Genomic DNA, 23,725 nt, shown 5'->3' on the forward strand with positions numbered 1-23,725 from the left:
ATGGTTGATGATGGATGGATGGTGAGGGATGGATGATGGATGGATGATAGATGATGGTTGGATGATGAATGATGGATGATGGATGGATGGAGGGGTGGATAATGAATGGATGATGGATGGATGGGTGGATGAAGAATGGATTATGGATGGATGATGGATGGGTCGATAATGGATGGATGATGGATGATGGATGGATGATAGTGGATGAGGGATGGATGGATGAGAATGGATGATGGATGGATGATGGATGGATGATGGATGGATGATGGATAGATGATGGATGGTCAGATGGGTGGATAATGGATGGATGATGGATGATGAATAGATGGATGCATGGTGTGAAAAGGCAAACATGGCCAATGCCAGAAGCTGATGGATCTGGGTGTCTGGGCAGGGAATATGTTGGGTTTTGTGTTCTATCTGCATCTGCCCTGGATGTTGGAAGTTGGGGTACACGCTACATCCTGAATGAACCTTGAAGATGTCATGCTGAGTGGAAGACGCCAGAAACAAGAGGAGATTCCACAGTGGAAACATCCAGAACAGGCCACTCCATAGAGACAGAAAGTAGAGTAGTGGGGGTGGGGGCTGGGGGCAGGTGAGTGATGACTGATGGGGTTGGATTTCTTTGGGGGTTAATGAAAATGTCCTGAAATTAGTTGCAGAAATGGTCACACAACATTGTGAGCACACGGGAAACCACTGACTTGCACAGACACGGCCACGTCTGTAGTCGGCCGAGCCATGCAGTCATTGGGAGCTGCCCTGGTGCTGACACCCACTGGGCAGTGGCCCCATGCCGGGAGGAGACCCTGGGCTGGTGGCAGGCACCAGCTACCCCAGCCTCTGCCCGGTCTTATCTGGGGTCCCCCAGCAGCCCCCAGGGACGCCCATCACCAGCCTGGCTAAGGTGCCGCCTGACGAGTCCCCATGCCCCGAGAGCTGATGGGGCAGCGCCTGTGGCCGGCCCCGTACCTTTTAGGAGCGCCTTCAGGATGACCGTGTCCAGCTCCTCGGAGCCCTCCTGCTCGAAGTCGTACACGGTGAGCAGGTGTGGGTGTGACATGATGTTCTGCAGCTGCGGAGGCGGGATGCGGCCCCCTGAGCGGTGCCCGTGGGCAGGGTGGGGGGCTCCAGCAACGTGTGGGTGCCCTGCCCCTGGCAAGCCAGCGCCCACCTGCAGCCCAGGGCCGCTGCCTGATGGGCCAGCGTGGAACCACACCAGACCCAGGGGCAGGCGGCCACCGCCCCTCCACACCGAGAGCGGTCTCGGCAGTCAGAGTGGCTGCATCCCACGGGAGGTGGGACCCTGCTGGCGGGTCAGGAAGGCGCAGAGGAGCGAGCCAGCGGGAATGTTCCGGCAAGGTCAGCGCCCAGCCCAGGGAGGAGGGGGAGGCCCGGTCCCCAAGCAGTGCATACCAGCCCGGTCCAGTGCAGGATGTCCTCCCACGAGAAGCGCGCGCTGGGGAACTTCTCTTTGAACTGCTTCTCGGCCACCTGGGGCACGGCGGGGTGGGGCTGGCCCACGAGCGCGGCCAGCACGTCGGCTATGCCGCCCGAGCCTGCCAGGATGAGCCACGGGGCAGCCTGCGCCACCGCCCTGGAGACCCTCTGTGGGGGGCAGCGGACCCCAGAGTCAGTGCCAGGGGCCTTGGCAGCCCCCGTCCCGCTCCCACCCTGGGTCCCTACCTCCAGGGTGCTGGGGTCACCGTTGACCAGCAAGCAGAGGACAGGAATCTCGATGCTACCGGTACCTGCCAAGAGAACGTCCCGAGGTCCCTCCAGGTGCCCAGGGGTCAGCAGGGAGCAGGGGTGAGGCGAGGACGAGCCTGGGTGCCCCTCCATGAGCAGCCCCCTGCCCACCTGCCGGCTGGCTGGGGGGCACAGCCCCGCCTGTGTGCGCCCCCCCGCCCTGGGAACCCTTGAGGCTGGAGCCCGCATGGGGCCGTTCACATGCAGCTTGATTTCACTGACGTTCGATTAGAACTGCCCTGGTCAGCCCCGAGCCACGCTTCAAATGTCCAGTGTCCACCAGCTCAGACAGCGCAGGCCCGGTTCACATGGGACCCACTCCGGGAGGGAGGCCAGGGGCGTTCGCCCGGCAAGACCCCCAGAGCAGCCCGACCCGGCGCTGTGTGAGAAGCCGTGGGTCTCCCAGGGGGACTCCGACTTCCAAGCATGCCCCTTAGTGCGTCCCGAGGACGGGCGATGCCTGGGAGAGCACCGAGATGAAGCCAGGCGCTGGGTGATGTAGACGCCACTCTGCGTCCACGGAAGGGCTCAGCTGACCTCGCTAAGGAAGTTTTTCTTCGTTTATGAAAATTTGCGCCTAGCTTTAGTAAATCCAGTGCCCGAGCCCCTCCATTCCTGGGTCGATGCCGTCCCCTGGTGGCAGCATGCCTCACGACAGGGATGGGAGAGGGAGATGGCCTCACCCCGCAAAGCGCCTGGGGCCCACAGCCCGAGCCTCTGGCCAGGGGAGCCCCGTGGACGTGGTGCCTCGGGCAGTTGGGGGGGGGGCTCCCGGGGCTCCCCCGCCGCCCCCTCCACGCCCCTGGGCGGCCGGGCTCACCGCCGTAGCCGGTTCTCTGCTCGGAGATGTGCTTCTCCAGCCGCAGCCGCAGCTCCGTGGGCCCGTCGGCCTCCCCGGGGGGGCCCGGCTCCACCAGGATGAAGTGGGAGTGGCTGTTGTCCAGCGGGCAGAGGGCGCCCTGGCCGCCGTCGTCCGTGGGGTAGCGAACGGGACTGTCCTAGGCCCAGGCGAGACCGGGGCGCCCTCAGGAACAGCTCGCCGCACCCCCCACCCCCGTGCTGCCCCCTGCTTGGGGAGTTTCCCTCGTGTGAGTCCTGAGGCCTTGGAAGGGCCGCCCCCGGGCCTCAGTTTCCCCATCCCATCCCCGGGACGGAGGGAGGGCCAGGCTGCTGGGCAGGAGGCCGCCCTGGGGCAGCCGCGGATGCTGGGAGGCCGGGCAGAGGGGCAGGCGCGGTGGGGGGGGGGCTCTGTCTAGGCAGGGGTCTTGGCCGTTTGGTTCCAAGGACCCCTCTGCCGTGGGGGACCCGACCACACGGTAATCTACTCTTTGGGGACGTCACAAGCCAATGCTGGATTTCAGTTAGTGGCCAGAGGAAGCAACACTTGTCAGTCCAGGCTTTTCAATTCAAGCTCACGACCCCCGAGGGTTCGCCTGGTTAAGAGCCCGGGCTCTCCATAAAAGGTGGGTTAGACTGGACTGACTGGTGTTCTACTGTACAACTCCTGTGACCAGTAATGAAGAAACTGTAGCACCGAGGCGGAGAAAGTGGCCACGGGCATTGCTGAGGGCAGGGAGAGGGAAGAAGAGATGTGATGAGGGGCATTTTGGGAAGAGTTGTCCTGGATGATATTGCAGGGTCAGATGCTGGACATTCTATATCCTGCCACAACTCACTGAATGTACTGGGAAGAGTGTGAACTACAGGGTAAACTATTACCCCTGTGGGGCAGCAGCGCCCCAAAATGTGTTCACCCAGTGCGATGAGTGTGCCACAATGATGAAGGTTGTTGATGTGTGAGGAGTGGGGTGGGGTGTGGGGTATATGGGAACCTCATATTTTTTAATGTAGCATTTTTTGTGATCTATGTATCTTCAAAAAATACAACTAAAAAAACGGTGGGGGTGGGGTGGTGGGGAGTGGAGTATATGGGAACCTCATGTCTTTTAATGTAAAAGACGTGATCTATTAATTGTGTGATATTAATTATGTGACCTATTGTGTGGTCTATTAATTTTTTAAAAAGATAATTAAAAAATAAAATAAATAAATGAAAAAGAACCCCTGCTCTAGAGCTGGCGCTGCGGGCAGCCCCTCATCCCAGACTCAGCCCAGCGTGGGGCCTGCAGGTGGGAGTGTGAGAGTGGTCGTTGCTTGCCCGCTGCGCCCCAGGAATTGTGGGGTGGCGGGCCTTGGAGCCTGGCAGGAGCCATTGCGCGGTGACACTGCCCACTGCCGGCTACACGGGGGCCACGCAGCTCCCAGGACCCTGGGCTCCTCCCCACATGACCCCCGCCTCCCCCCAGCTGCCCCTCCCCCTCCGGCCGGACGCTCACCTGGGCGCCGTCCAGCAGCCGGTGGTGCAGCACGTGGGCCAGCGAGGCGATGCCGACGGCCACCACCCGGGCCTGGGGACACGAGCTGGCCAGAGAGTGGTCGCGCACCGCCTGCCCCACGTGCCGCGCCAGGCCCACGCGGAGCGCGTTGGTGAGGATCCAGGCCCCTGCGGACGTGGCGGATGGAGCGCGGCGCCGGCGGCTGCCAGGGCCCCCCGCACCTGCCCTCCTCGGGGGGCCGGCCCGGACCCCCAGCCGGCCAGCAGCGGGTGGACGGGGGAAGAGTGGGTGCATCCAGGAGAGGCCAGTGGCCGCCGGGATGGAGGGGCCAGGGCCCTCGTGGGGGGCTCCTGGCCCGCGGGCCCTCAGCACCCCCTCTTTGTGCCTCTCCAGGAGCTACTTCCATGGCACCCCGCAGCGGGTTTGGGTGGACCCCTCTCGGCGCCCTGGCCTCACCCGTGCTCTGAGCCGCCTTGACCAGCTCCTTCCGCAGCACGTCCCGCAGGCGCGGCTTCAGGGCCAGCGGCCTGTCCTCACCCACCAGGGACACCACCAGGTTGGGGGTGGGCAGGTGCCACTTGGCCAGCATGAGGTCGTAGAGCACGGCAGGAGCCACGCTGCTTGGCACCTTCACGAACTGCAGGGCAGGGCGGCCTCAGGTGCGCCGGGCACGGGGCGGGGCCGGAGATTCAGGTGCGCCGGGCACAGGGTGGGGCCGGGAGCTCAGGTGCACGGGGCACGGGGCGGGGCTGGGCCTCAGGTGCACAGGGGCGGCCGTGGCGGGGCCCAGGCGGGGGTCAGGCCGGTTCTGACCCTCCACGGGCTGAGGTGGGCTGCAGAAGGTCCCTGGGCCTCTCGGGCAGCCCCCCTGGGTGGGGTAGGGGTCGTGCAGCCCCCCTGGGTGGGGTAGGGGTCGTGCAGGATGCAGGGGAGGCTCCCGGACGCCAGAGGGCACCGCCAGCCCCCAGTTCTGCCTGTTGGGGTCCCCGAGAACCCCCCAGGGGTGAGCCGGCACCGGGCGTTCAGCGCCCAGGGGAGGGGCGCGGGGTGGCGGGGTCCCCCGCGTCTGCCCTTACCTTGGCGTGCTTCTTCCCCGTCCCCCCAAAGTCGATCTCTCCAGGGCACAGGCCCAGGGCCCTCAGGCCACTGACCCCCACGGGGCGGCCGGAACAGGCGTCCTGAGCCCCCGGAGCCCCCTGCATGGCGTCTGCAGGCAAGGGCCGAGCCTGAGGGGGGGCGCCGGGCAGGGGGACCCCGGCCTCCTCTCCTCAGACGCTCTCGCCAGCCGACTCGTTGGCAGAGGTTTGGTGACCGTCCCCGGCAGATGCCTCGGCCTGAAAGCACCCCCGGCGGCCCCCCACCCCAGCTCGGCTCGGCCCCTGCAGCCCCCGCTTCACGAGGACGAGTTCTGCACGCGGCCCGGACCCCCCTGCCCGGGTGGCGGTGGAGAGGGGTCCCCATCCCTCTGCCCACCTGACAGCTCTGGCCAGGGGTGCTCGGTCAGTGCCCTGCACCCCTCGCCCCACCGCAGGCTCTCCTGAGCCCCTCGCCCCGCCCCCCGCAGGCTCTTCCACGCCCTCACCCCCCCCCAGGGGCTCTCCCTCGCCCCTCCCCCGCAGGCTTTCCCCTGCCCCTCGCACCCCCCCTGCAGGCTCTTCCACGCCCTCGCCCCCCCCGCAGGCTCTCCTGAGCCCCTTGCCCACTATGGGCTTTCGGGACCGCCGCTTCTCCCCTGCAGCGGGTCCTGGAAAACCCCAAAGACTCAGCGCCAGAACTGAAAGACCTCGTGGCCCACCCACCCCTGACCCCTGCCAGCCCCCCCGGGGGCTCTGGAGACCACCATTGTCGCCAGGACAGGGACGGGGCCACCCAGCATGCTTAGGTGGGGGGCAAGGAGACCCAGGGCCCCGGAAGATGAGCCCCGCCCAGAGACCACCCCCACCCTGCCCCGGGGTCCGGGAGGCGGCGGGGGAGGCAGCTCTCATCCCGCAGAGCCCCGCCCCCATTGCTGCACCCGGCTTTTGCCCCCTCGCCCCAGCCGCCCCCCGACCCCGGAACTGAGGCCCAGACCCCACCTGGCCTGGCTCATAGCGTCCCCTCGGACACCCCGGCGGCCACGGTGTGCCTGCCCCTCCCCCCACAGCCCAGCGCCCCGCACGGGTGGGCGCCGTCTGCCCTGGGGCGCCCCGCAGCACCCCATCCCGCTGAGCCCCTCCACTGACTCCCCCCACCCCGGAAGCCGCCCTCACCCCAGCCGCCCCGCGGAGCACGGGAGCGGGCGCACTGTGCGGTGGGGGGTCTGGTGGGCACCCGGGGCAGGGCCGGCCAGTCCGGCTCCAGCCCCCGGGGGTCTCAGCGCTGCGCCACCAGCCCGGGGTCTGCGCCCGGCCGCACCCCTGCAGCTGCCCCCCGGCCCTGAGGACCACTGAGGACCCGAGGGCCGCGGGCGCAGCCGGAGGGGATGCAAATCCTGGGCCCGGCCGCGCCCCAGAGAGGCGGGGGCCGTGGGATTTGAATATGTCCTCTCTCAGCCGTGGAAATTTGCTTGTGGTTTTTTAGTGTGGAGACGAGCCTGGGGGTGGCCGGGTGGCAGGACGCAGGGGTGTGGGGGCGAGGGTGGCACGTGCCCTGCTGGGGTCCGAGTGGAGGCCGGGGCTGCCCGCCTCCCCAGCGCTGGTCCCGCTCCTGGGGTCTGTCCCGCCCGGCTGCGCCTACGGCCCCCCACCCTCTCTGACACCCAAGCTGGGTGTCGCTGGGGGAGGCCTGGCCAGGGCACGGGGCAGGGAAGGGGTCAGGGTCTGGGGGCCGGGCCCCCCCCCGGGTGGCCTTGTCCTCACCTGGCCTGGGGTGACCCGTGAGCCCACCTCTCGCCCCGCCTGCGGCCTGGCCCCCACCGTGATTGTCTTCCAAGCTCCTCTGATGACAGCCCCCTGGGAGGGCCCAGCAGGGGAGGCCGGGCAGGGGTCTCCGGCCCATCTCACCCCCAGCGCCGTGACTTGCACCCCACACCCGGACAGGACAGGCCCCCAGCCACCGAGGCAGCCCCAACGTGCCGGGCAGGAGGGCAGGGGACTCAGGACACTTGGGCACTGGGCCCGGTGCTGGGGTGTCCACTGGGGGCCGCTGAGGGTGGACGCTGGGGGAGTTCTGGGGGTGCTAGGGGTAGGGGCTGGGGGGGCACTGGGGATGGGCACTGTGGGGGGCAGTGGGCATGCTGGGCCGGACCCCAGGCAAATGGGGCCACTGAGAGCGAAGGGCATGCAAACCGCCAGGGATTTGCATGGCAGGTCTGTGCCCTCCCTGTGCCCCCGGGGGGGCACCACACTCCTCGCACCCCGCCCCCGAAAGCAGACCTGGCGTTGGGGCGGCCACGCATGCCCGAGGTCGTGACAGCGCGGCCCGAGCCGCAGGTGGCCGCCGGGCACCAGGGGCCAGTGTGGGCAGTCGGGCAGGCCGCCCTGGCACGACCCGCAGACCCTCGGGCCTGTGTCCACAACTGTGTGTCGTGGGTGACACAGAACTTGGGAGGTAACGAGGAGACGGTGCCAGGAGGGTCCCTGCCCACAGGCCGCCCCCCACCTGCTAAAGACCTGGGGCGCCCCCCGCCCGCCGTCCACGCCAGCCTCCCGGCCCCGCCTCGCTGGCTCTGAGCCCCCACCTGCCTGCCCAGTCTGCTTGGGCAGAGGGTTCCTGGGCTCTCGGGCCAGGGCCCACAGGCCGCCCCTCCCCCCATAGCATCCTGCACCTGGCTTTGGGCCTGGGGAGGAGGGGCTGCCTGGCCCAGAGACGCCGCTTCCCACCCGCCCCTGCTGCGCGCCGCGGCCCCAGGAAGGTGAGATGCTGCCCCGCTAGAGCTGAGGAAAGTGAGGCAAGGAGACAGAGGTGGCCGCATGCCCGGTTCTGGTCAGAGCTCGGCCTGAGCTGCCAGTGCCTGCCTCCCCTCGACCCCGTCTAGCCTGCCCACCTGGAAAGAGGCGCACCTACCTACCTCCTTGCCCACCTGGGAGGAGGTGCCCTATCTACTTCCCAACGTGGGAGGAAGTGACCCTACCTGCTTGCCCACCTGGCAGGAGGCATCCCTACCTACCTGCCCGCCTGGAAAGAGGTGCACCTACCTACCTGCCTGCCCACCCAGAGGAGGTGCCCCTACCTACTTCCCAACCTGGGAGGAGGCACCCCTACCTGCCTGCCCACCTGGGAGGAGGCACCCCTACCTACCTGCCGACCTGCCTGCCGTCTCCCCGGGACCCTGATGCGCTGCTGGCTGAGGCGCAGGGTGGAACCCTGTGCCCGCCTCTGGGGGCTCCTAGAGCCAGCTCGGCCGCTGCCCCTCCTCCTCCCGCCACGCCCTGCACCTGGACAGCCAATGCGGGCGCTGGCAGCCGGCTGTGCTCCTGGCCCCACCTGCGGGCTCGCTCGGCCTCCTTGTCTGGCTGCCCCCCCCCCCCCCCCCCCCCCCCGCCCTCTGGTCTGAGCAGGCGCAGCGCAGGGCCGACGGTCCAGCTCACGGCGGTGGTTCTCGGGCGTCCTGGCTTGCTAGGCCCTCCGAGGTCCAGCCTGGGGGTGCCTGGGGCCACATCCAGCTGGTGTCCCACCCCGGCCCGTGGATGGACAGGGCTCTTCATGTCGGCTTCCCGCGGAGCCTCGGTTTCTCCCTCCAGCTCCTGGGAACTGGGGCCGTCCCCCGGCATGGCGGGTGGGCGAGGAAGAGCTCGCGGCTCGCCAAGGGCACACATCTCTGTGGCCCGTCCCCCACCTGAGGGAGGATACAAACCAGCCAGTCTGGGGGCTGCACATTGCAACCATGACCCCCGCCCCCAGGGGAGGCAGTGCAGCGCTGGGGCTTTGTGGGTCACGTCCACTCGGTGGTCAGCTGGTCAGCGCCCATTTGCCCTTCCTGGGGCGTCCTGGGCTCGCACTCCACACGGGCCTCAGTTTCCCTGCCTGTAAAACAGGGCTCCTGCTAGCCTGGCTTCCGGGGGGTGATGGGAATTCCGTGGGTGACATACGAGGGGAACAGAGCCTGGAAGATACCTCTGCACCTCTCCTTCCCCAGAGACACCCCGGGACCCCCTCCCCGGGCACCCGTGGGCAAGGGGCGGCGGCCGGGCCTCCCACTCTGGGACCTCTGGCCGCCTCTGCAGCCTGGCCCATAGGCCACCAGAGGGCGCCCCAGGACCGCAGGTGGCGTCCAGGGCAGCGGGAGTGTGGGACAGGGGACCCCAGAACCGGCTCCGTGACGGGGAGCCCACAAGCGCCTAAGGCCTGCAACCCTGTGGGCTGGCTCTGATGCAAGGCTGACTCGGGGGGGCCTGGACAAGAGCCCCCCAAGGTTCCCGAAGGATCTGGGGTGCACAAACCCAGGAGGTCTGCCCTGGGCACCGGGCCGGCTGCGGACCTGCTGGGGTTTGAGGGGCAGAGGGCACCCGCGGGGGCCGCTGTCTGGGGCAGTCTCGGGGGCCCTGGGCGGGCTGCGGCGGGCAGCGGGGGCCTCCACGTGCTCCTCCCGGCCGCCGCCAGGGGGCAGAGGCGCCAAGGTGCCCACCTGCTCCCACTTACTGTCCCGGGGCGGGAGCATTCCAAGCCGATGACGCACGGCCCCCGCCCCCGCCGCCGCCTTATTTTTAGTTCTCCTTCCCCTTTGCTTCAGTTGGCCCCGGGGCAGGCGCCGCGCAGGACAGGGGCCGCACGCAGCCACGCTTCCTTCCGGGAGAGGCCGTGCCTGCCAGGCTGTGGCTTCAGGGTGCCCGCGCGCCGCCCGCCGGCTCCAGCAGCCCACGCCCCCTGAAAGGGAACCCCAGCGTCTGGGAGGCCGGAGGCGCCAGCGCCCCAACGGTCCCGACCAGGACCCTGCCCTCAGGCGCAACATCAGACGCGGCGCCCCTTCTCCCCAAGCAGCTGGAGCCCAGGGAGCCAGCAGGCCCTGTCGCCCCCCCACCTCAGGGTGTCCACATTGGGGTGACACAGCGCGGCGGCCCGGACCCCTGCCCACTGCCCCCCAGCGACACTTCCCTGCTGCTTGCTCGCCCCCCTTTCCCAGGTCTCCCTTCTTTCCCAAGACTGGTCCCCCCAGCTCTGAGGCCCCGCCCCGGGTCCTCAACCCCCCCTGGGCCAGGGCCACTCTTCTCTCCCTGAAACGAGTGTCAGGCCCGCCTCCATCTGGCATCTGTGTCTGTGGCCTCTGCCCCCGGGACTGGGCAGGGAGAGAGAAGGGACAGAAGGGGCGCAGCGGCACTGGCCGCCTCTGTGCTGGGTGCTGTCGGCCCCTCAACCCTGGGAGGCACCAACGTGGAGCCCCCACCACAGGGGAGCGACGGGGGCCAGATAGGCGAGCGAGTGCCCAGGGCAGTGCAGCCCTGCGGGCCGAGCCAGCTCTCAGGGCCCCGGCGCCCTGGCCCTCCGCTGTATTGACGCTGGAGCTGCCAGTGGCGTCACGGGTGGCGCTTCCAACCGGGCCGTTGAGAGAGCGGCACCCGCCGTAGGGCTGAGCTCTGGCCGGGCAGCACAGGGCTGGAGGTGCAGGGGCGTCTACTCTGCGCACGTGCCCCCCCACCCCGCGTGCTGGATGAGCGCGGGTGGGCACGACCGGGCAAGGGTCAGGGCTGCAGCCGAGACGCCCTCCTCCGAGCTGGGAGCCCAGCGGGGATGCGGCCAGAGACCCTGAGCCCCAGGCCCGTCCCCTGGTGGGAGGAGAAGGGCAGGCCTGGCTCAGGGGACCCGGCGGGGACGTGGGCTTATGCCAGTGCCACGGCCAGGTGGGAGCCTCGGGGACCCCCTTCCAGGGCCGCAGTGAGCTCCACCCCGAGGCAGCATCTATGCCGTCAGTGTGCACACACAGGGTGAGTGTGCACTTGGATCTTGTGTGCTGGGAACACACTGTGTCTGTGTGTGTGTGCGTGTGTGAACCCTGGTATCTGTGTGGGTGTGTGAGCACACTGTGTCTGTGTAAGTGTGCACATGAACCCTGTGTGCTGCGAACACAATGTCTATGTGTGTGCACATGTGAGTGTGAACACACCATGTCTGTGAGTGTGCATGTGAACACTGTGAGTGTGAACAGTGTGAGTGTGCATGTGAACCCTGTGTGGTGTGAACACACCGTGTCCGTGTGTGAGTGTGAGTGTGCATGTGAACACTGTGTGAGTGTGAACACAGTGTCTGTGTGTGTGAGTGTGCATATGAACACAGTGTGAGTGTGAACACAGTGTGAGTGTGCATGTGAACCCTGTGTGGTGTGAACACACCATGTCCATGTGTGAGCATGAGTGCGCATGTAAACACTGTGTGAGTGTGAACACACTGTGTCTGTGAGTGTGAGTGTGCATATGAACACAGTGTGAGTGTGAACACAGTGTGAGTGTGCACGTGAACCCTGTGTGGTGTGAACACACCGTGTCCATGTGTGGGCATGAGTGTGCATGTAAACACTGTGTGAGTGTGAACACACTGTGTCTGTGAGTGTGAGTGTGCATATGAACACAGTGTGAGTGTGAACACAGTGTGAGTGTACACGTGAACCCTGCGTGGTGTGAACACACCGTGTCCGTGTGTGAATGTGAGTGTGCATGTGAACACTGTGTGGTGTGAACACACCGTGTCTGTGTGTGTGTGCATATGAACACAGTGTGAGTGTGCACGTGAACCCTGTGTGGTGTGAACGTGCATGTGAACACTGTGTGAATGTGAACACTGTGAGTGTGAGTGTGCATGTGAACCCTGTGTGCTGTGAACACTCCACGTCTGTGTGAGTGTGAGCACAGAGCGCTCGGGGGGGTAGGCCCTGCCTATGCAGCTGGAGCTCTGGGAGCACCAAAGTCCGGCCAGGCCCCAGCGGCCCCTCTGCCCCCTTCCTCCTCGCTCAGGCCCCTCTTAGTCCCCTTAGGAAGCCGGGAAATGGATTTGTCCTTCCCCTGGGTCTGTAGGAGAAGTGCTCAAGGTTCCTCACTTTACAGGCATCTGCACACTCGGTTTTCCTGGCCCCCACCATCCTTCCTCCAGCACGTTTCCTGTGCAGCTTCTCAGTGCCAGGCACTGTGCTCAGTGCCAGGAGAAACACCAGCTACAAGCCAAGAAATATAAAAGTGGGGAGTGTTCGCAACCAGGAAAATGGCCACGGAGGGGGAAAAGCTGGGAGAGCCAGTGGTTAGGGGGTTTCATTTAAATGGCTGGTCAAGGAGGATCTATTGAGAAGGTGACATTTAGGCAAATAACCGAAGAAACACAGAAGTTCATTCTCCATCCATCCACCCATCAATCCATCCATCCACCCATAACCCATCACCCATAGACCCATCCATCCATTTATTCATCCATTCAGTCATTCACCTATCTTCCATCCATCCAGCCATCACCTATCCACTCACCCATTCATCCGTCCAGACATCCATCCAAATATCTGTCCATGTATCCACCCACCTACCCATCCATCAATCCATCCATCCACCCAGAGCCCATCACCCTTCCACTCACCCATCCATCCATTCAGCCATCCAAACATCCACCCATCCACTCACCCATCTATCCATCCCTCCATCCAACTATCAACCTACCCATCCATCAATCCTCCCATCCAGCCATCCAAACATCCATCTATCCATCCATCCATCCCCTGTCTATCCTTCCATCTGCCCATCTCTCCCTCTCTTCCTCCTTCCATGTCTCCATCCTTCCATCTCTGTCTCCCTCCCTCATCCATCCACCCATCCTCCATCCAGCCACCCAATCGTCCATCCAAACTTCCATCCATCCATGCATCCACCCACCCACCCATCCATTCCCTCATCCCTCTCTCCCTTTCTCCTTCCATGTTTCCATCCCCTATTTCTCTCTCTCTCCATCATCCACCCATCCTTCAGTCCATCCATCCATTCTCCATCAATCCATTCAACTACCCATAACTCATCACTCACCCACCCGTCCCTTCAGCCATCAAAACACCATTCTCTATCCTTCCATCTGCCCATCTCTCCCTCTTTCCTCCCTCCATGTCTCCATCCCATTTCTCCCTCTCTCCCTCATCCATCCACTCATCTATCTATCCATGCATCCCTCCATCCTTCCACACACGTATCCATCCAGTCGCCCACTTACCGTTTAGTAACCCCTCCTCTGTGCCAGGACTCACCGAGGGGAATGACTTGGCCTCGCTGAGGTGCCCTCACCTGGACGCACACCTGCCTCGTCCTCAGGCTCTCAGTAGCCGTGGGGGGCAGGGAGGGTGGCCCAGGGCTCGGCCTGGTGGGGGAGGGTCTCACGCGGTCTCTCACTCAGCTCGTGCCTCTCACAGGATCACCAGCCCCCAGGGCAGGGCCTCGCCCTCTGCTCCTGCAGGCGCCCCCGTTCCAGGGCCAGGCTGGGGTTCAGTCATCATCGCCGCCGCCTCCGGCCTCTGCTTGGCGGCCGTGGCTGCTGTCCACTCGGTTACCTGGCCCCTCCCTGCCGGCCAGCCCTGCTCGCCATCTGGCCCTGGTCCTGCTGCTGGCCGTGAGGGGCGGTCTCAGGGGACGGGCCGCGGTGCCGGCCTGGCAGCATCTGCCGGGTGACGAAGGCCTGCCCACCATGGCCTTGGGGGGCGTGGGGTTGGGTGGCTGCCCCCGGGTCTTGTCCCTCCATCCTCTGGGTCCCCAGGGACACCGCAGGACCCCCTCCAGTGAGAAAAAGCCTGTGAGCTTCGCGGATGCCCACCATGGGCAGTGCGGGGGCTGGGGGGCGTCTGCAGCCCGGGGAGGGGTCTGCAGACCCCTGCAGAGCGTGGCAGGGGTGGGCTCTCGGAGATCCCCACACGGGGCCGCAGGAGGTCTGAGGAGAGCACCTGCCGTCCTGGCCACACCGGCTCCGTCCCCCTCTGGGCTGCCCCGGCTGGCGAGCCCCCCAGTGGCTCCCCGAATCCACCCCTCCAGCTCGGAGAGCCCGTGACCCCATGTCCCTGGCTAAGGACACAAGCTCAGAGCGGGCGTCTGAGGTGCCCACTGGCCACATTTCAGCCGCACACGGCCCCACCCCAGCCCGACTGTTGGGTCCAAAACAAATTCAGGTCTCGAGTTTTCGAACAGTCGGAGCAAACAGAAAACAGGGGCATTACCTGGACATGCCTGACGCAGGGGCCGCCAAGCATGACCTCTGCTCGTTGTGCGTGACGCAGACTCGGGCCAGCCCCCAGACCCCCCGGAAGGGATGTGGAGCTCAAGTGGCTGGCGGGAGGGTGAGCCGAGGGGGACCCCGGGGTGACCGCTAGCTCCTCTGCGGAGGCCGAGCCCTCCTGGCCCAAAGGGGGCCGCCGCCTTCCGTCCAGCTTGACTCATTGAGTCCGAGAAACGTTCCCGGGGCTGGCACCGGGCGATGCCCGACAGGTAAACTTCCTGAGAAGAGGGACGGCGAGGCGAGAGGTTCAGGGTACAGGGGTGACGGCAGGGGGCACCCTCAGACCCCGTGTGAGCACGGAGGGCGGTCCTGGCCCACCCGGGCCCGTCTGTTGGGAAACCCAGCGGGAGATCCCAGAGGCAGGGCAGAGGGGGTGGGCGGCCCCCTGCCCCCTCCTTCCTGTTGGCTCCCCTCTGAGCTCCCCCACTCCCGGAAGGGGGAGGGGGGCCCCCGCCTGACTGTGCTCGTGCAGGGCTTGCATGCACACACGTGCACGTACACACACAGGCACACGCGTGTGCTCGCCCACCTACACCGTGCTCGGCCTTTGTGGGCTTGTTGGGTGGGGGTGTGCCCGGAAGGGGATGAGGGGCCGCTGCGCTCTCGTGCCTGGTCCCCTGAGCCCCGGGGAGCTCCCCTCACGGCCATGACAGGTGCCAGGACGCTGACGTCACGGGAGCCCCCCGGTGCCACGCACGTGGCGTTGCTCCCTGGCAGGGAGCCATCCTACTGTCTGCCCTCCTGCCCACCGGGCTGGCACAAGTAGGTGCCAGTTAACACCCGCGGCCTGACTGCCCGGCACAGCCCACGACGGGCCAGCTTCCGTCCCCGGGGCCTCTGTCCCCCTAGCATGGTGTCAAGCTGTGGCGTGGGGGCGCTTGTGGTAGCGCAGGGTCCAGAGCGGAGCCCCTGGGAGACGCTGGCATCTGCCATCTGGAGACTGCTGCTGGGGGACCCCTGCCTCAGGCAGGCGCCTTATGGGGTGGCAGACACCATCACAGCGTGCCAGAGTGGCCCAGGGGACGCGGCTGGTGGATGGAGGGTGCCCTCACTGTCCCAGCTGCCCGCATTTACCCCCTTGCCATCCCTCCATTCCCTATTGAGCACCTACTGTATGCAGAGACAAAGGTAAACTGAGTCCTGCAGGTGCTTCCTCTGCCAGCAAATGCCTCCCCCGGAAGCGTCCATGCCCCAGCGGCCCCCACCCCCCACCCTCAGCACAGCCCGCCCCGGCCCCTTGCCCAGCTCGGTTTTCTCTGTCCTGTTAACGCCCCCCCAGCACCATGGATCTAGCAGCCTGTCGACCCTCCCGCTGTTGCGCAGCCCTGAGCCCTCCTGGGAGGGAGCGTGTGCAAACTGTGGCGCTCATCAGCGACTTGGGGGGACGGGTGGAGGCGTCGAGGCCGAGCCTTTAGCGGCCCGGTGTCCCGCCGCCTCCCGGCTGCCACGCACCCTCCCGAGGCCCTGCCCTTCTCCAGCCTCAGTTTCCCCGTGGGTCCTTGGTCACGGCTGCCCCTCAGGAGCGTGGGCTGAGGCCGGCAAGTTGAGGAGGTGGACGCCGTGCCCCCGGGACGTTGCCACGAGGGCGGGTGGGCACTGTTTCCAGAGGGCTCCGGGGGCTCGGGGCAGCGTGGACACGCCCACCTCCCACTTCCGGCCCCTCTTCCAGGCCATCGCGTGCGCATGCGCCGCTTTTTAACACGGAAACCTTCGCAAAAACCAAGCGCGGCCTGGGGACGGCCACCGACGGCCTCGGCAATGTCAACTCGGAGGTGGTTTCGTTTAATCTTTACCTGGACACTCCCCCCCCCCCCCCCCCCCCCGCCGATGATCTCAGAGCGACGCCCAGAGGTCGAGTAACTTTATCCGTAAATACTCTAGCACGTACCTCTGGCAGGTGTGGCCCCTTTTCACCCCGAGGGTCAGTTCTCATAGGAAAGCCGGGATCCCCGCTGGTTTTCAGAGGCGCGAGCCGGCCGGAGCGGCGGACCAAGGACCCCACGGCGGGGTTTTAGGGTGGAACGCTGACTCAGCGGGTCTGCAGTCACTGACACGCCTCAACCTGTGGCTCGTCCTGATGCTCAGACCCCAGACTCCCCGACAGCACCCCGCCTTCAGGAGACCCGCCTCGTCCCTGGCTCCCTGGGTCCGAGGAGGCTGGCCCCTCTTGGGGCAGGAGCATCTGGGGGCCATGGGGTGGTTCCAGGGTGCTCGTGTCACGGGGTGAGCACCGCCCTAGAGCTTTTCAAAGGACAAGGCTAGGGGGCACTTTTGTTTTAGATAAAAATAGATGAGGAGTTTATTCTGATATTGCCAATTCAATTTTTTTTTTTGCAGGGTAAACATGATATATTTACAGCAGTTGAAACATTTATTGTGGGAATATACACAAAACGCAAGCGTTTCCATGTTCATCATCTTTCTATGGACACTTCCTTGGAATCAACAGCATTCGCCGTGTTGAGCTGCCATGGCCCTGACCACAGCTTCCTCGCCAAGCGCACGCCCTGCCCACGAGCAGTGCCTGCCCTCTGCCCTCCCCAGCGCCCTGGAGACCACCAGTCTCCTGTCTCCATGGACGTGCCTGTTCTGGACACTTCTGGACACTTCTGGACACTTCTGGAAATGGAATCATCCAGGGTGTGTTCTTTTGGGTCTGAACGACTCCATTTACCAAGATGTCCCACAGCCCACCCATTGCTGTAGCACAGGCCAGAACTCCATTCCTTTTAACGGCCAAATAATATCCCATTGGATGACGGACCACACTTTGGTTAGCCATCCTTCCACTGGCACTCTCCAGGGCTATTGCAAATGATGCTGCTATGGACACTGGTGAACCGGTATCTGTTGGAACCCTGTTTTCAATTTTTTGGAGTCCAATTGCTCTGTACTCATCTTTTTTTTTTTCAAGGTTTATTTATTTTTATTCATTTCTCTCCCTTTTCCCACCCCCAGTTGTCTGCTCTCTGTGTCCATTTGCTGTGTGTTCTTCTGTGTCCCGCTTCTGTTCTTGTCAGCGGCATGGGAATCTGTGTCTCTTTTTGTAGCGTCATCTTGCCGCATCAGCTCTCCGTGTGTGTGGTGCAACTCCTGGGCAGGCCGCACTTTCTTTTTTCACGCTGGGCAGCTCTCCTTATGGGGTGCACTCCTTCCACGTGGGTCTCCCCTACGCGGGGGACACCCCTGTGTGGCACGGCACACCTTGCGCGCAGCAGCACTGTGCATGGGCCAGCTCATCACATGGGTCAGGAGGCCCGGGGTTTGAACCGCAGACCTCCCATGTGGTAGGCGGACGCTCTATCCATTGAGCTAAAACCACTCCCCTGTACTCATCTTTGATTTTTTATTTGTATCTTTTTTCTCTTATACTCAAAATCTTGGTTCCTATGGAATTGAACATGATTGTGCGTGTCTAATCTCAAAATGCCAATGCCAACATAATTACTAACAATGTAACTCCTTGTGTCTCTTTGCCCTTGAATGTCTATGGCAGTGGGGTGGTGGCGCCCCATTGTGTGGCTATCCTGTAGCACAATTCAGCGCTTGAATTTCTAGGCTTTGGCTCTACAAATGGCGCTGCAGTGGAGCCTTGCGTGTGTGTCGTTTCCCGGCTCCCATGTACCTTTAGTTCCTGGAAGTGGGACTGCGGGGCAGGCAGTCCCGGGACTTTTGTGAACACGGCCACCGTCCCCTTTCCACAGGCAACGTGGTGTGCACCCGTCCCCATGCCGTGCCTGCAGAGTCTGCCATCACATGTCTGGGTTTTTGCCCATCAGATAAATGAGCCATGGATCAGAGTGTACCTTTATTTTGCATTTTTCTTAGAGGTGGTTGAGTATTTTTTTCATAAATGCAAAGGTCATGAATCTCTTTTCCTGTGAACTCTCCTCGACCTTGCCATTTTTTCGGTAGGAGGCCGTGGATTTCTTGGTGTGCTTTGTTTTAGACGTTCCTTCTCTATCAGTGATATTGATCCTTTGTGACGTAAGCGGCAAATACTTTTCCCAGCTTGTGATTTGTCTTTTTCACATACCCAAAGGTGTTTTTTTCTTTTTATCTGTTGCTCCTGGATAACGAGATAGCTGGAAACCTGGAGGAATTCGCCTCTCCCTCCCGGCACCATGTGGCTTTCCTTGCGCCTTACGTTTAGGCGGCGGATCATTTTGGGGCACATCCTACCGCGTGTGTGGTGGGACTCGATTTTGTCTCCTTTCTTTGGGTATCCAGGTGTCCCAGCCGGACCCGTCCAAGGGTCTCCCTGCTCCCCTCCCAGTGGGAGGGAGCTGAGCCGTCACTGCTGTCCCTGCGCTTGCTCCCTGGGAAAGTCTTTGGGTGCACTTGGTGTGCCCTGGGGCCATGCAGGGGTGGACCCCTTCTTTGTGCCTCCACCTGTTTTGGATCTGAAGTCCTCGGCTTCTCCAGGGCGGGGGTGGGAATCTCAGTGTCCCCAGCACTTGGCAGGGGACAGGCCACTTTCATCCATTTTCCTGCGAGTAGACTGAGCCCCCTCTCCCTGGGCCCCCACAGGCCTCCCCTCCCCTTGGGTCTCCCCTCCCCCAAGCCCCCTCCCCTGGCCCACCCCTTCTCCTGGGCCTCCCCTCCCGCTAAGACCTCTCCCCCTGGGCCCCTCCCCCTGAGTTCCTTCCCCCTGGGCCTCCCCTCCCCCTGGGTCTCCCCTCCCCCTGAGTTCCCTCCCCCTGGGCCTCCCCTCCCCTGGAGCCCCCTCCCCCTGGGCCTCCCCTCTCCTGGAGCCCCCTCCCCCTGGGCCTCCCCTCCCCCTGGACCCCCCCACAGGCCTCCCCTCCCCCGGGCCTCCCCTCCTCCGGGGCCCCCTCCCCTGGAGCCCCTTCCCCCTGGGCCTCCCCTCCCCCTAAACCCCCTCCCCTGGGCCTCCCCTCCCCCGGGGCCCCCTCCCCCTGGGCCTGCGCCATCTCCCCTGGGGGCTCCTTGGTGAAGGGCAGGGGATCACCGCTCCCCTGGGGAGCGCTGGCTTTCTGCTGAGGGGACACTGGAATACCTTACATTGAAAAAAAATCCGCCTGGGGGTGCCCAGTGAAGACATGGGGGCGCTTCTGAGTCATGGGCCCCCGCCAGGGTCAGAGGTGAATTCACACACCTTTGGGAACCTGACACGAGGTGGCCCTCTACCCTGTGCACCCCCGGGGAGCCGGGGCTTTTCTCTGTGCTGACCCCACCCCCACCCATTGGCGCAGTCCCCGCGTCTCCCCTGGGGGCCACATGCCCCTGCCCTCCTGTGTGCCAGGGCAAGCCTCGGGGAGCGGGAAAGGAGGACCAGCCCTCCTCCCCACTGCGCCCGCCCCGGCAGCCCCCACGCGCGCGTGACCGAACCCTCCCCGCCCCGCGGCTCCGCGCCCCGCCCCCACCGCTCCCACCGCCCCCACCGCCCCCACCTGCCCGTCCTTGTTTCACCTCCCAGTGGGCGGCGACCGAGCCGGACACGCCTCCGCCTGCGGGAGCCCCTCTCCCTCACCCGTCTACCCCCACGGAACGGCTCAGGCCGCCAGGGGCGGTCCCTCTGAGGGCCGGCAGGTGGGTGCCGCCTCCACGCCGCTCCCCTTGCCCTGGCCGTGGGGCTCGCGGTAGCTGCCCCTGTCGCCCCTGCACCCTACTTCCCGGTGGGGCTCGGGGACTCAAGCACGGGGTCGGGGGCAGCAGGTGGGCCACGCAGGTGTGCACGGGAGAGGGCGGGGCCAAGCAGGAGCGTGCGGGCGTGCGGGCGGCCAGCCAGCAGGTGGGCGCGGGAGAGGGCGGGGCCGAGCAGGTGCACGAGGGCGCGGGCGGGGCCGGGCTGCGGCCCCCGGGCGGTCCGGGGCGGGGCCTCGGGCCCGGGGCGGGACTGACTCGCCGCCCCCGGGCCCCCCGCCCCCTCCCGGCCCCGCCCCCGGCCCCGCGGCGGGGCTGGCACCGCGACCGCGCGCACTGCGCCCCGGCGCCCGCCTTTGCCGCAGCTCGGGTGGCGCCGCCGGGCCGGCCCTCGCGTCCCGGGCTCGCCATGGCCGCGGCCTCGTCCCCGCCCAGGGCCGAGAGGAAGCGCTGGGGCTGGGGCCGCCTGCCGGGCGCCCGGCGGGGCAGCGCGGGCCTGGCCAAGAAGTGCCCCTTCTCGCTGGAGCTGGCCGAGGGCGGCCCCGCGGGCGGCGCCCTCTACGCGCCCATCACGCCGCCCGGCGCCCCCGCCGCCGCGCCCCCCGCCGCGCCCCCCGCCGAGCCCGGGCCGCGGCCGCCCGTGAGCCTCGACCCGCGCGTCTCCATCTACAGCGCGCGCCGCCCGGTGCTGGCGCGCACGCACGCCCAGGGCCGCGTCTACAACTTCCTCGAGCGCCCCACGGGCTGGAAGTGCTTCGTCTACCACTTCGCCGTGTGAGTAGCGCCGCGGGCCGCCACCTGCGCCGCGCGCCCCCTGCGGCCCGGGGACGGCGTAGGGGGAGAGGGACGGACGGGGCGGCCCTTGAAGCTCAGGCACGCGGGGCCCCGTGGAGACTCCGCGGGGGGCTGGGGGTGGCAGCCCGCCTGCGCGTGGTGGGGGGCGGCGCTGGGGGGCTCCTGGGCCCCGAAATTGGTCTCCCTTCTCCCTGGCGGGGGGCTGTCCAGATGCTCCTGCTTGTTGGGGAAAGAGCACCTTCTGGGGCACGTGCCCATGGGCCTCCGGAGGTCCGCCGTGGGGCCCCTGTGCCCCTGTCCCTGGCGAGGAGCCTGGCTCTTCACGGGTACACCCCCCTCTCAGACCCTGGGCCGCCCGGCAGGCAGGGGGTCTCCCCTCTGTCCAGGGCAAGGGCTGTGGCTGAGGGTGGCAGGCCCTGAGGTGGGCCCCAAGGGGTCAGCAGAGCCAGGTCCCTGGGCCCTTGGAGGTGTCACCTGCTGGGGTGCCTCAGGCCAAACAATCCTGTATGTGGAGGGGCAGCCTGCCCTCTAGGGGCACGTGGGAAGGAGGGGCGGGGATGGGGCTTTCGCTGGCAATGGGGTAAACGTGTGCACCGTCCTGGCAGGTAGGAGCAGCACCTGCTGCTCTCCAGGTGGTTCTCACTCCCCGCATGTGTGCCTGGGCGGGGCGGGCGCGCTGCCCTCTCCTTGCCCCCGCCTCCGGCCTGTAGCCCCCCTGCCACCCGAGCGGCTGTGCGTCCTGGCGGCCCGGGACCCTTTGCTCGTGGGTTGCGTCCTTGCCGGGCTGAGGTGTACCCGTGGGGCTGCCTACTGGTGTGGAGGGGGACTGGTTGGTGGGCTCCAGGGCCCTTTGGTGCCCCCCCGGGAGCTGTGTCCCCACCCCGGGGTGCAGCAGAAGCTCAGGGCGGGGCTCCAGAGGGCCAGGTGGGTGGGATGCAGCTCCGGCATCTTCCCTGCACCCAGGTGGGGCACTCGCTGCCTCCTGCTGGGGGGCAGGTCTCCAGGGCAGGGCGGCTCGGTCCTCGAGCCCCCGCGCCTGCACTTGACCCCTGGAGCGTTACAGGTAACCCGGGAGGTGGCCACTGCTGGTGCCCGTGGGAGAGGGAGGCCCCACTGGGGTGGCAGCAGCAGGGGCCCGCCTCGGGGTCCAGGGGTGCTGGTGTGCTGTGACCTCAAGGGGACCCACCTGAGGTGACACTGCTGCGCGGAGGACAGATGAGTGCCGGGAGGGTAGGAAGGGCCACCTGCCCTGGCCCCTGCCTGCTGGCTCCCCAGGAAGCCCCGGGTGGGCTGCTGGCGGCTCCTCGAGGGTCCTGGCACCGGCCGGGGCGGGGCCTGCGCCCTCCCTCATGCCTGGGGGTCTCAGGCTGTGCGAAGCTCCCCGGAGGAAGAGGGCTCGCCGTGCCCGGCAGGAAGTCCTGCTGACACTTTTCTTCCTGGCTGTGATTGTTTGGCTCTCGGAAGTTCGCTCCCGGAGCACGCCTGCGCCCAGCCCCCCCCCCCCCCCAAGGAGCTGGCGGGTGGGGGCTGGACAGGACCCTCCTGTGGGGGGGGCCTCGGCCAGGCCCTGGGGACGGGTCCCTCCAGGGTCCTGGCCCCTCACGGACACCCTAGCCAGCCCGCCTCGGCCGGAGGCCTGCCCCTGAGGCTGGGGTTTTGGGGGCCGTGGCAGCGTGGCCTGAGCCCGGCGGAGCCCCGCGCCGGACGGGCCATGCCTGGCGAGGTGACAGCGTGGAGGCCTCGTCCTGGAGGGTGGCTCAGGCACCTGGAGGCTGCTGTCCAGCCCGGCCGGGTAGGTTTTTGCCCCGAGATGGGGGAGACTGGCCTTGAGGGGCCTGGGGGGTGGGTGTCGCGTGGGTGTCCCGGGCTGGCCTGGGGGGCACTCCCCCACCGCCTCCTCATGGACGCCCTGGGACGGCGCAGCTGGAGAAGCCAGCCAGGATATCCTGCCCCCTGTCTCCTCGGGGAACCCCTGGCCCAGCCCTTCCGCTGCTCGTCCTTCCCCGCCTGGCCGGGGCGCAGGACGCTGCCCCCTGCCTCCCCTCTGCGGGGCCTTCCCGTCCCCCAGGGCCAGGTCAGGCTTCGCACAGAGATGCCCTCGGCAGCTCGTCCCCCCACCCTCCGCTTGCCCCCTCCCCCTTTTCCCCTCTTCCGCCCCCTTTTCTCCCCTCGTGCCCCCCCCTTCCTCTCCCCCACCCAGCTCTTGGGAGGTGCAGGAGGAGGTGGGAGGCTTGTCTTTTCTCAAAAGCACCCGCCTCACCCTGACTGCTCTGCTGGCCGCAGCTAGGCCCTGCTCTTCCCCGTGCCTCAGTTTCCTCATCCACTGTGGCGGCGAGCCTGAGCCCAGGGTCCGTGTGAACGTGGGGCTCAGCGTCCACTCTGGTTGCCGCAGGCCCGACGTCCTGGTTGTGCCTTCGGGGGGGGTGGGTCGGTCATGGTTCCCGCCCCCCGTCTCTGCCCTTTCGCCCACCGCCCTGGCTTTTCCAGGTCCCCCCAGAACTCCCGCGGCTCTGGCGGCCCCTCCCAGCGGGCGTTGATTGTTGGTGGCGCTGACGGTGCCACCCCTGGAGCTGGCCGTGGCCCCCTGCCCCTCGCTGTGACTCGAGACCCTGCCGCGCGGGGACGACGGCGCCGGGGCCGTGCGAGGGTGGGCCGTCGTGCCTGGAGGCGGAGGGGGCCCGCTGCAGGGGCCGGGAGGCACCACCACGGCGCCTGGGGTCACCCCTGGCCCGGGCTCTCCGTGACCCTGGGCTGCCCGTGCCCTGGCCCCTTGGCACGCCATCTGCGTCTCCACGCCACCTCCTTAGGGCCCGTCGGGTACCGGGAGGAACCCCATGTCTCACAGAGGGGCTCAGGGCATGGCCGGCGGGGGCAGCCCGCGGCCTCCAGCCGTCCCACTTCCGGGCAGGGTGACCCTGAGGACGCCACGTGAGCCGAGCCCCGAGAGCCGTTTAACGCGGGGCGAGGGCCTCGGTGAAGGGAGGAGGGGGTGCAGGGGCAGCCCCTGTTCTGGATGCTTCCTCTGTCCCGGGACCACGGCTCAGCGCGAGGCAGCTTCCTCCAGGAAGCCTTCCAGGCTGCCCCAGGCAGGGCGC

General features: G+C 66.3%; 2 protein-coding genes across 3 annotated transcripts in view; one reads left to right on the plus strand and one right to left on the minus strand.

The window, feature by feature from the left end:
• Positions 1 to 5,390, minus strand: part of TRPM5 (transient receptor potential cation channel subfamily M member 5) — a 30,564-nt gene extending 25,174 nt beyond the window's left edge. For both annotated transcript variants that reach the window (XM_058304964.2, XM_058304961.2), the window contains exons 1-7: positions 5,165 to 5,390; positions 4,545 to 4,725; positions 4,089 to 4,255; positions 2,573 to 2,750; positions 1,690 to 1,754; positions 1,420 to 1,611; positions 976 to 1,078 (exon numbers count right to left, since the gene is read on the minus strand). In XM_058304964.2, the coding sequence (XP_058160947.1) occupies positions 976 to 1,078; positions 1,420 to 1,611; positions 1,690 to 1,754; positions 2,573 to 2,750; positions 4,089 to 4,255; positions 4,545 to 4,725; positions 5,165 to 5,290 (1,012 nt within the window). In that variant the 5' untranslated portion in view covers positions 5,291 to 5,390. The remainder of the gene's footprint in view (positions 1 to 975; positions 1,079 to 1,419; positions 1,612 to 1,689; positions 1,755 to 2,572; positions 2,751 to 4,088; positions 4,256 to 4,544; positions 4,726 to 5,164) is intronic.
• A 14,784-nt stretch (positions 5,391 to 20,174) lies between these two features.
• The window catches only part of KCNQ1 (potassium voltage-gated channel subfamily Q member 1), a 316,058-nt gene continuing 312,507 nt past the window's right edge, over positions 20,175 to 23,725 (plus strand). The window contains exon 1 of the mRNA XM_058304965.2: positions 20,175 to 20,609. Coding sequence (XP_058160948.1) covers positions 20,245 to 20,609 — 365 coding nt within the window. The 5' untranslated portion in view covers positions 20,175 to 20,244. The remainder of the gene's footprint in view (positions 20,610 to 23,725) is intronic.

Source organism: Dasypus novemcinctus, chromosome 10 (genome assembly GCF_030445035.2).
Source record: "Dasypus novemcinctus isolate mDasNov1 chromosome 10, mDasNov1.1.hap2, whole genome shotgun sequence".
NCBI lineage: Eukaryota > Metazoa > Chordata > Mammalia > Cingulata > Dasypodidae > Dasypus > Dasypus novemcinctus.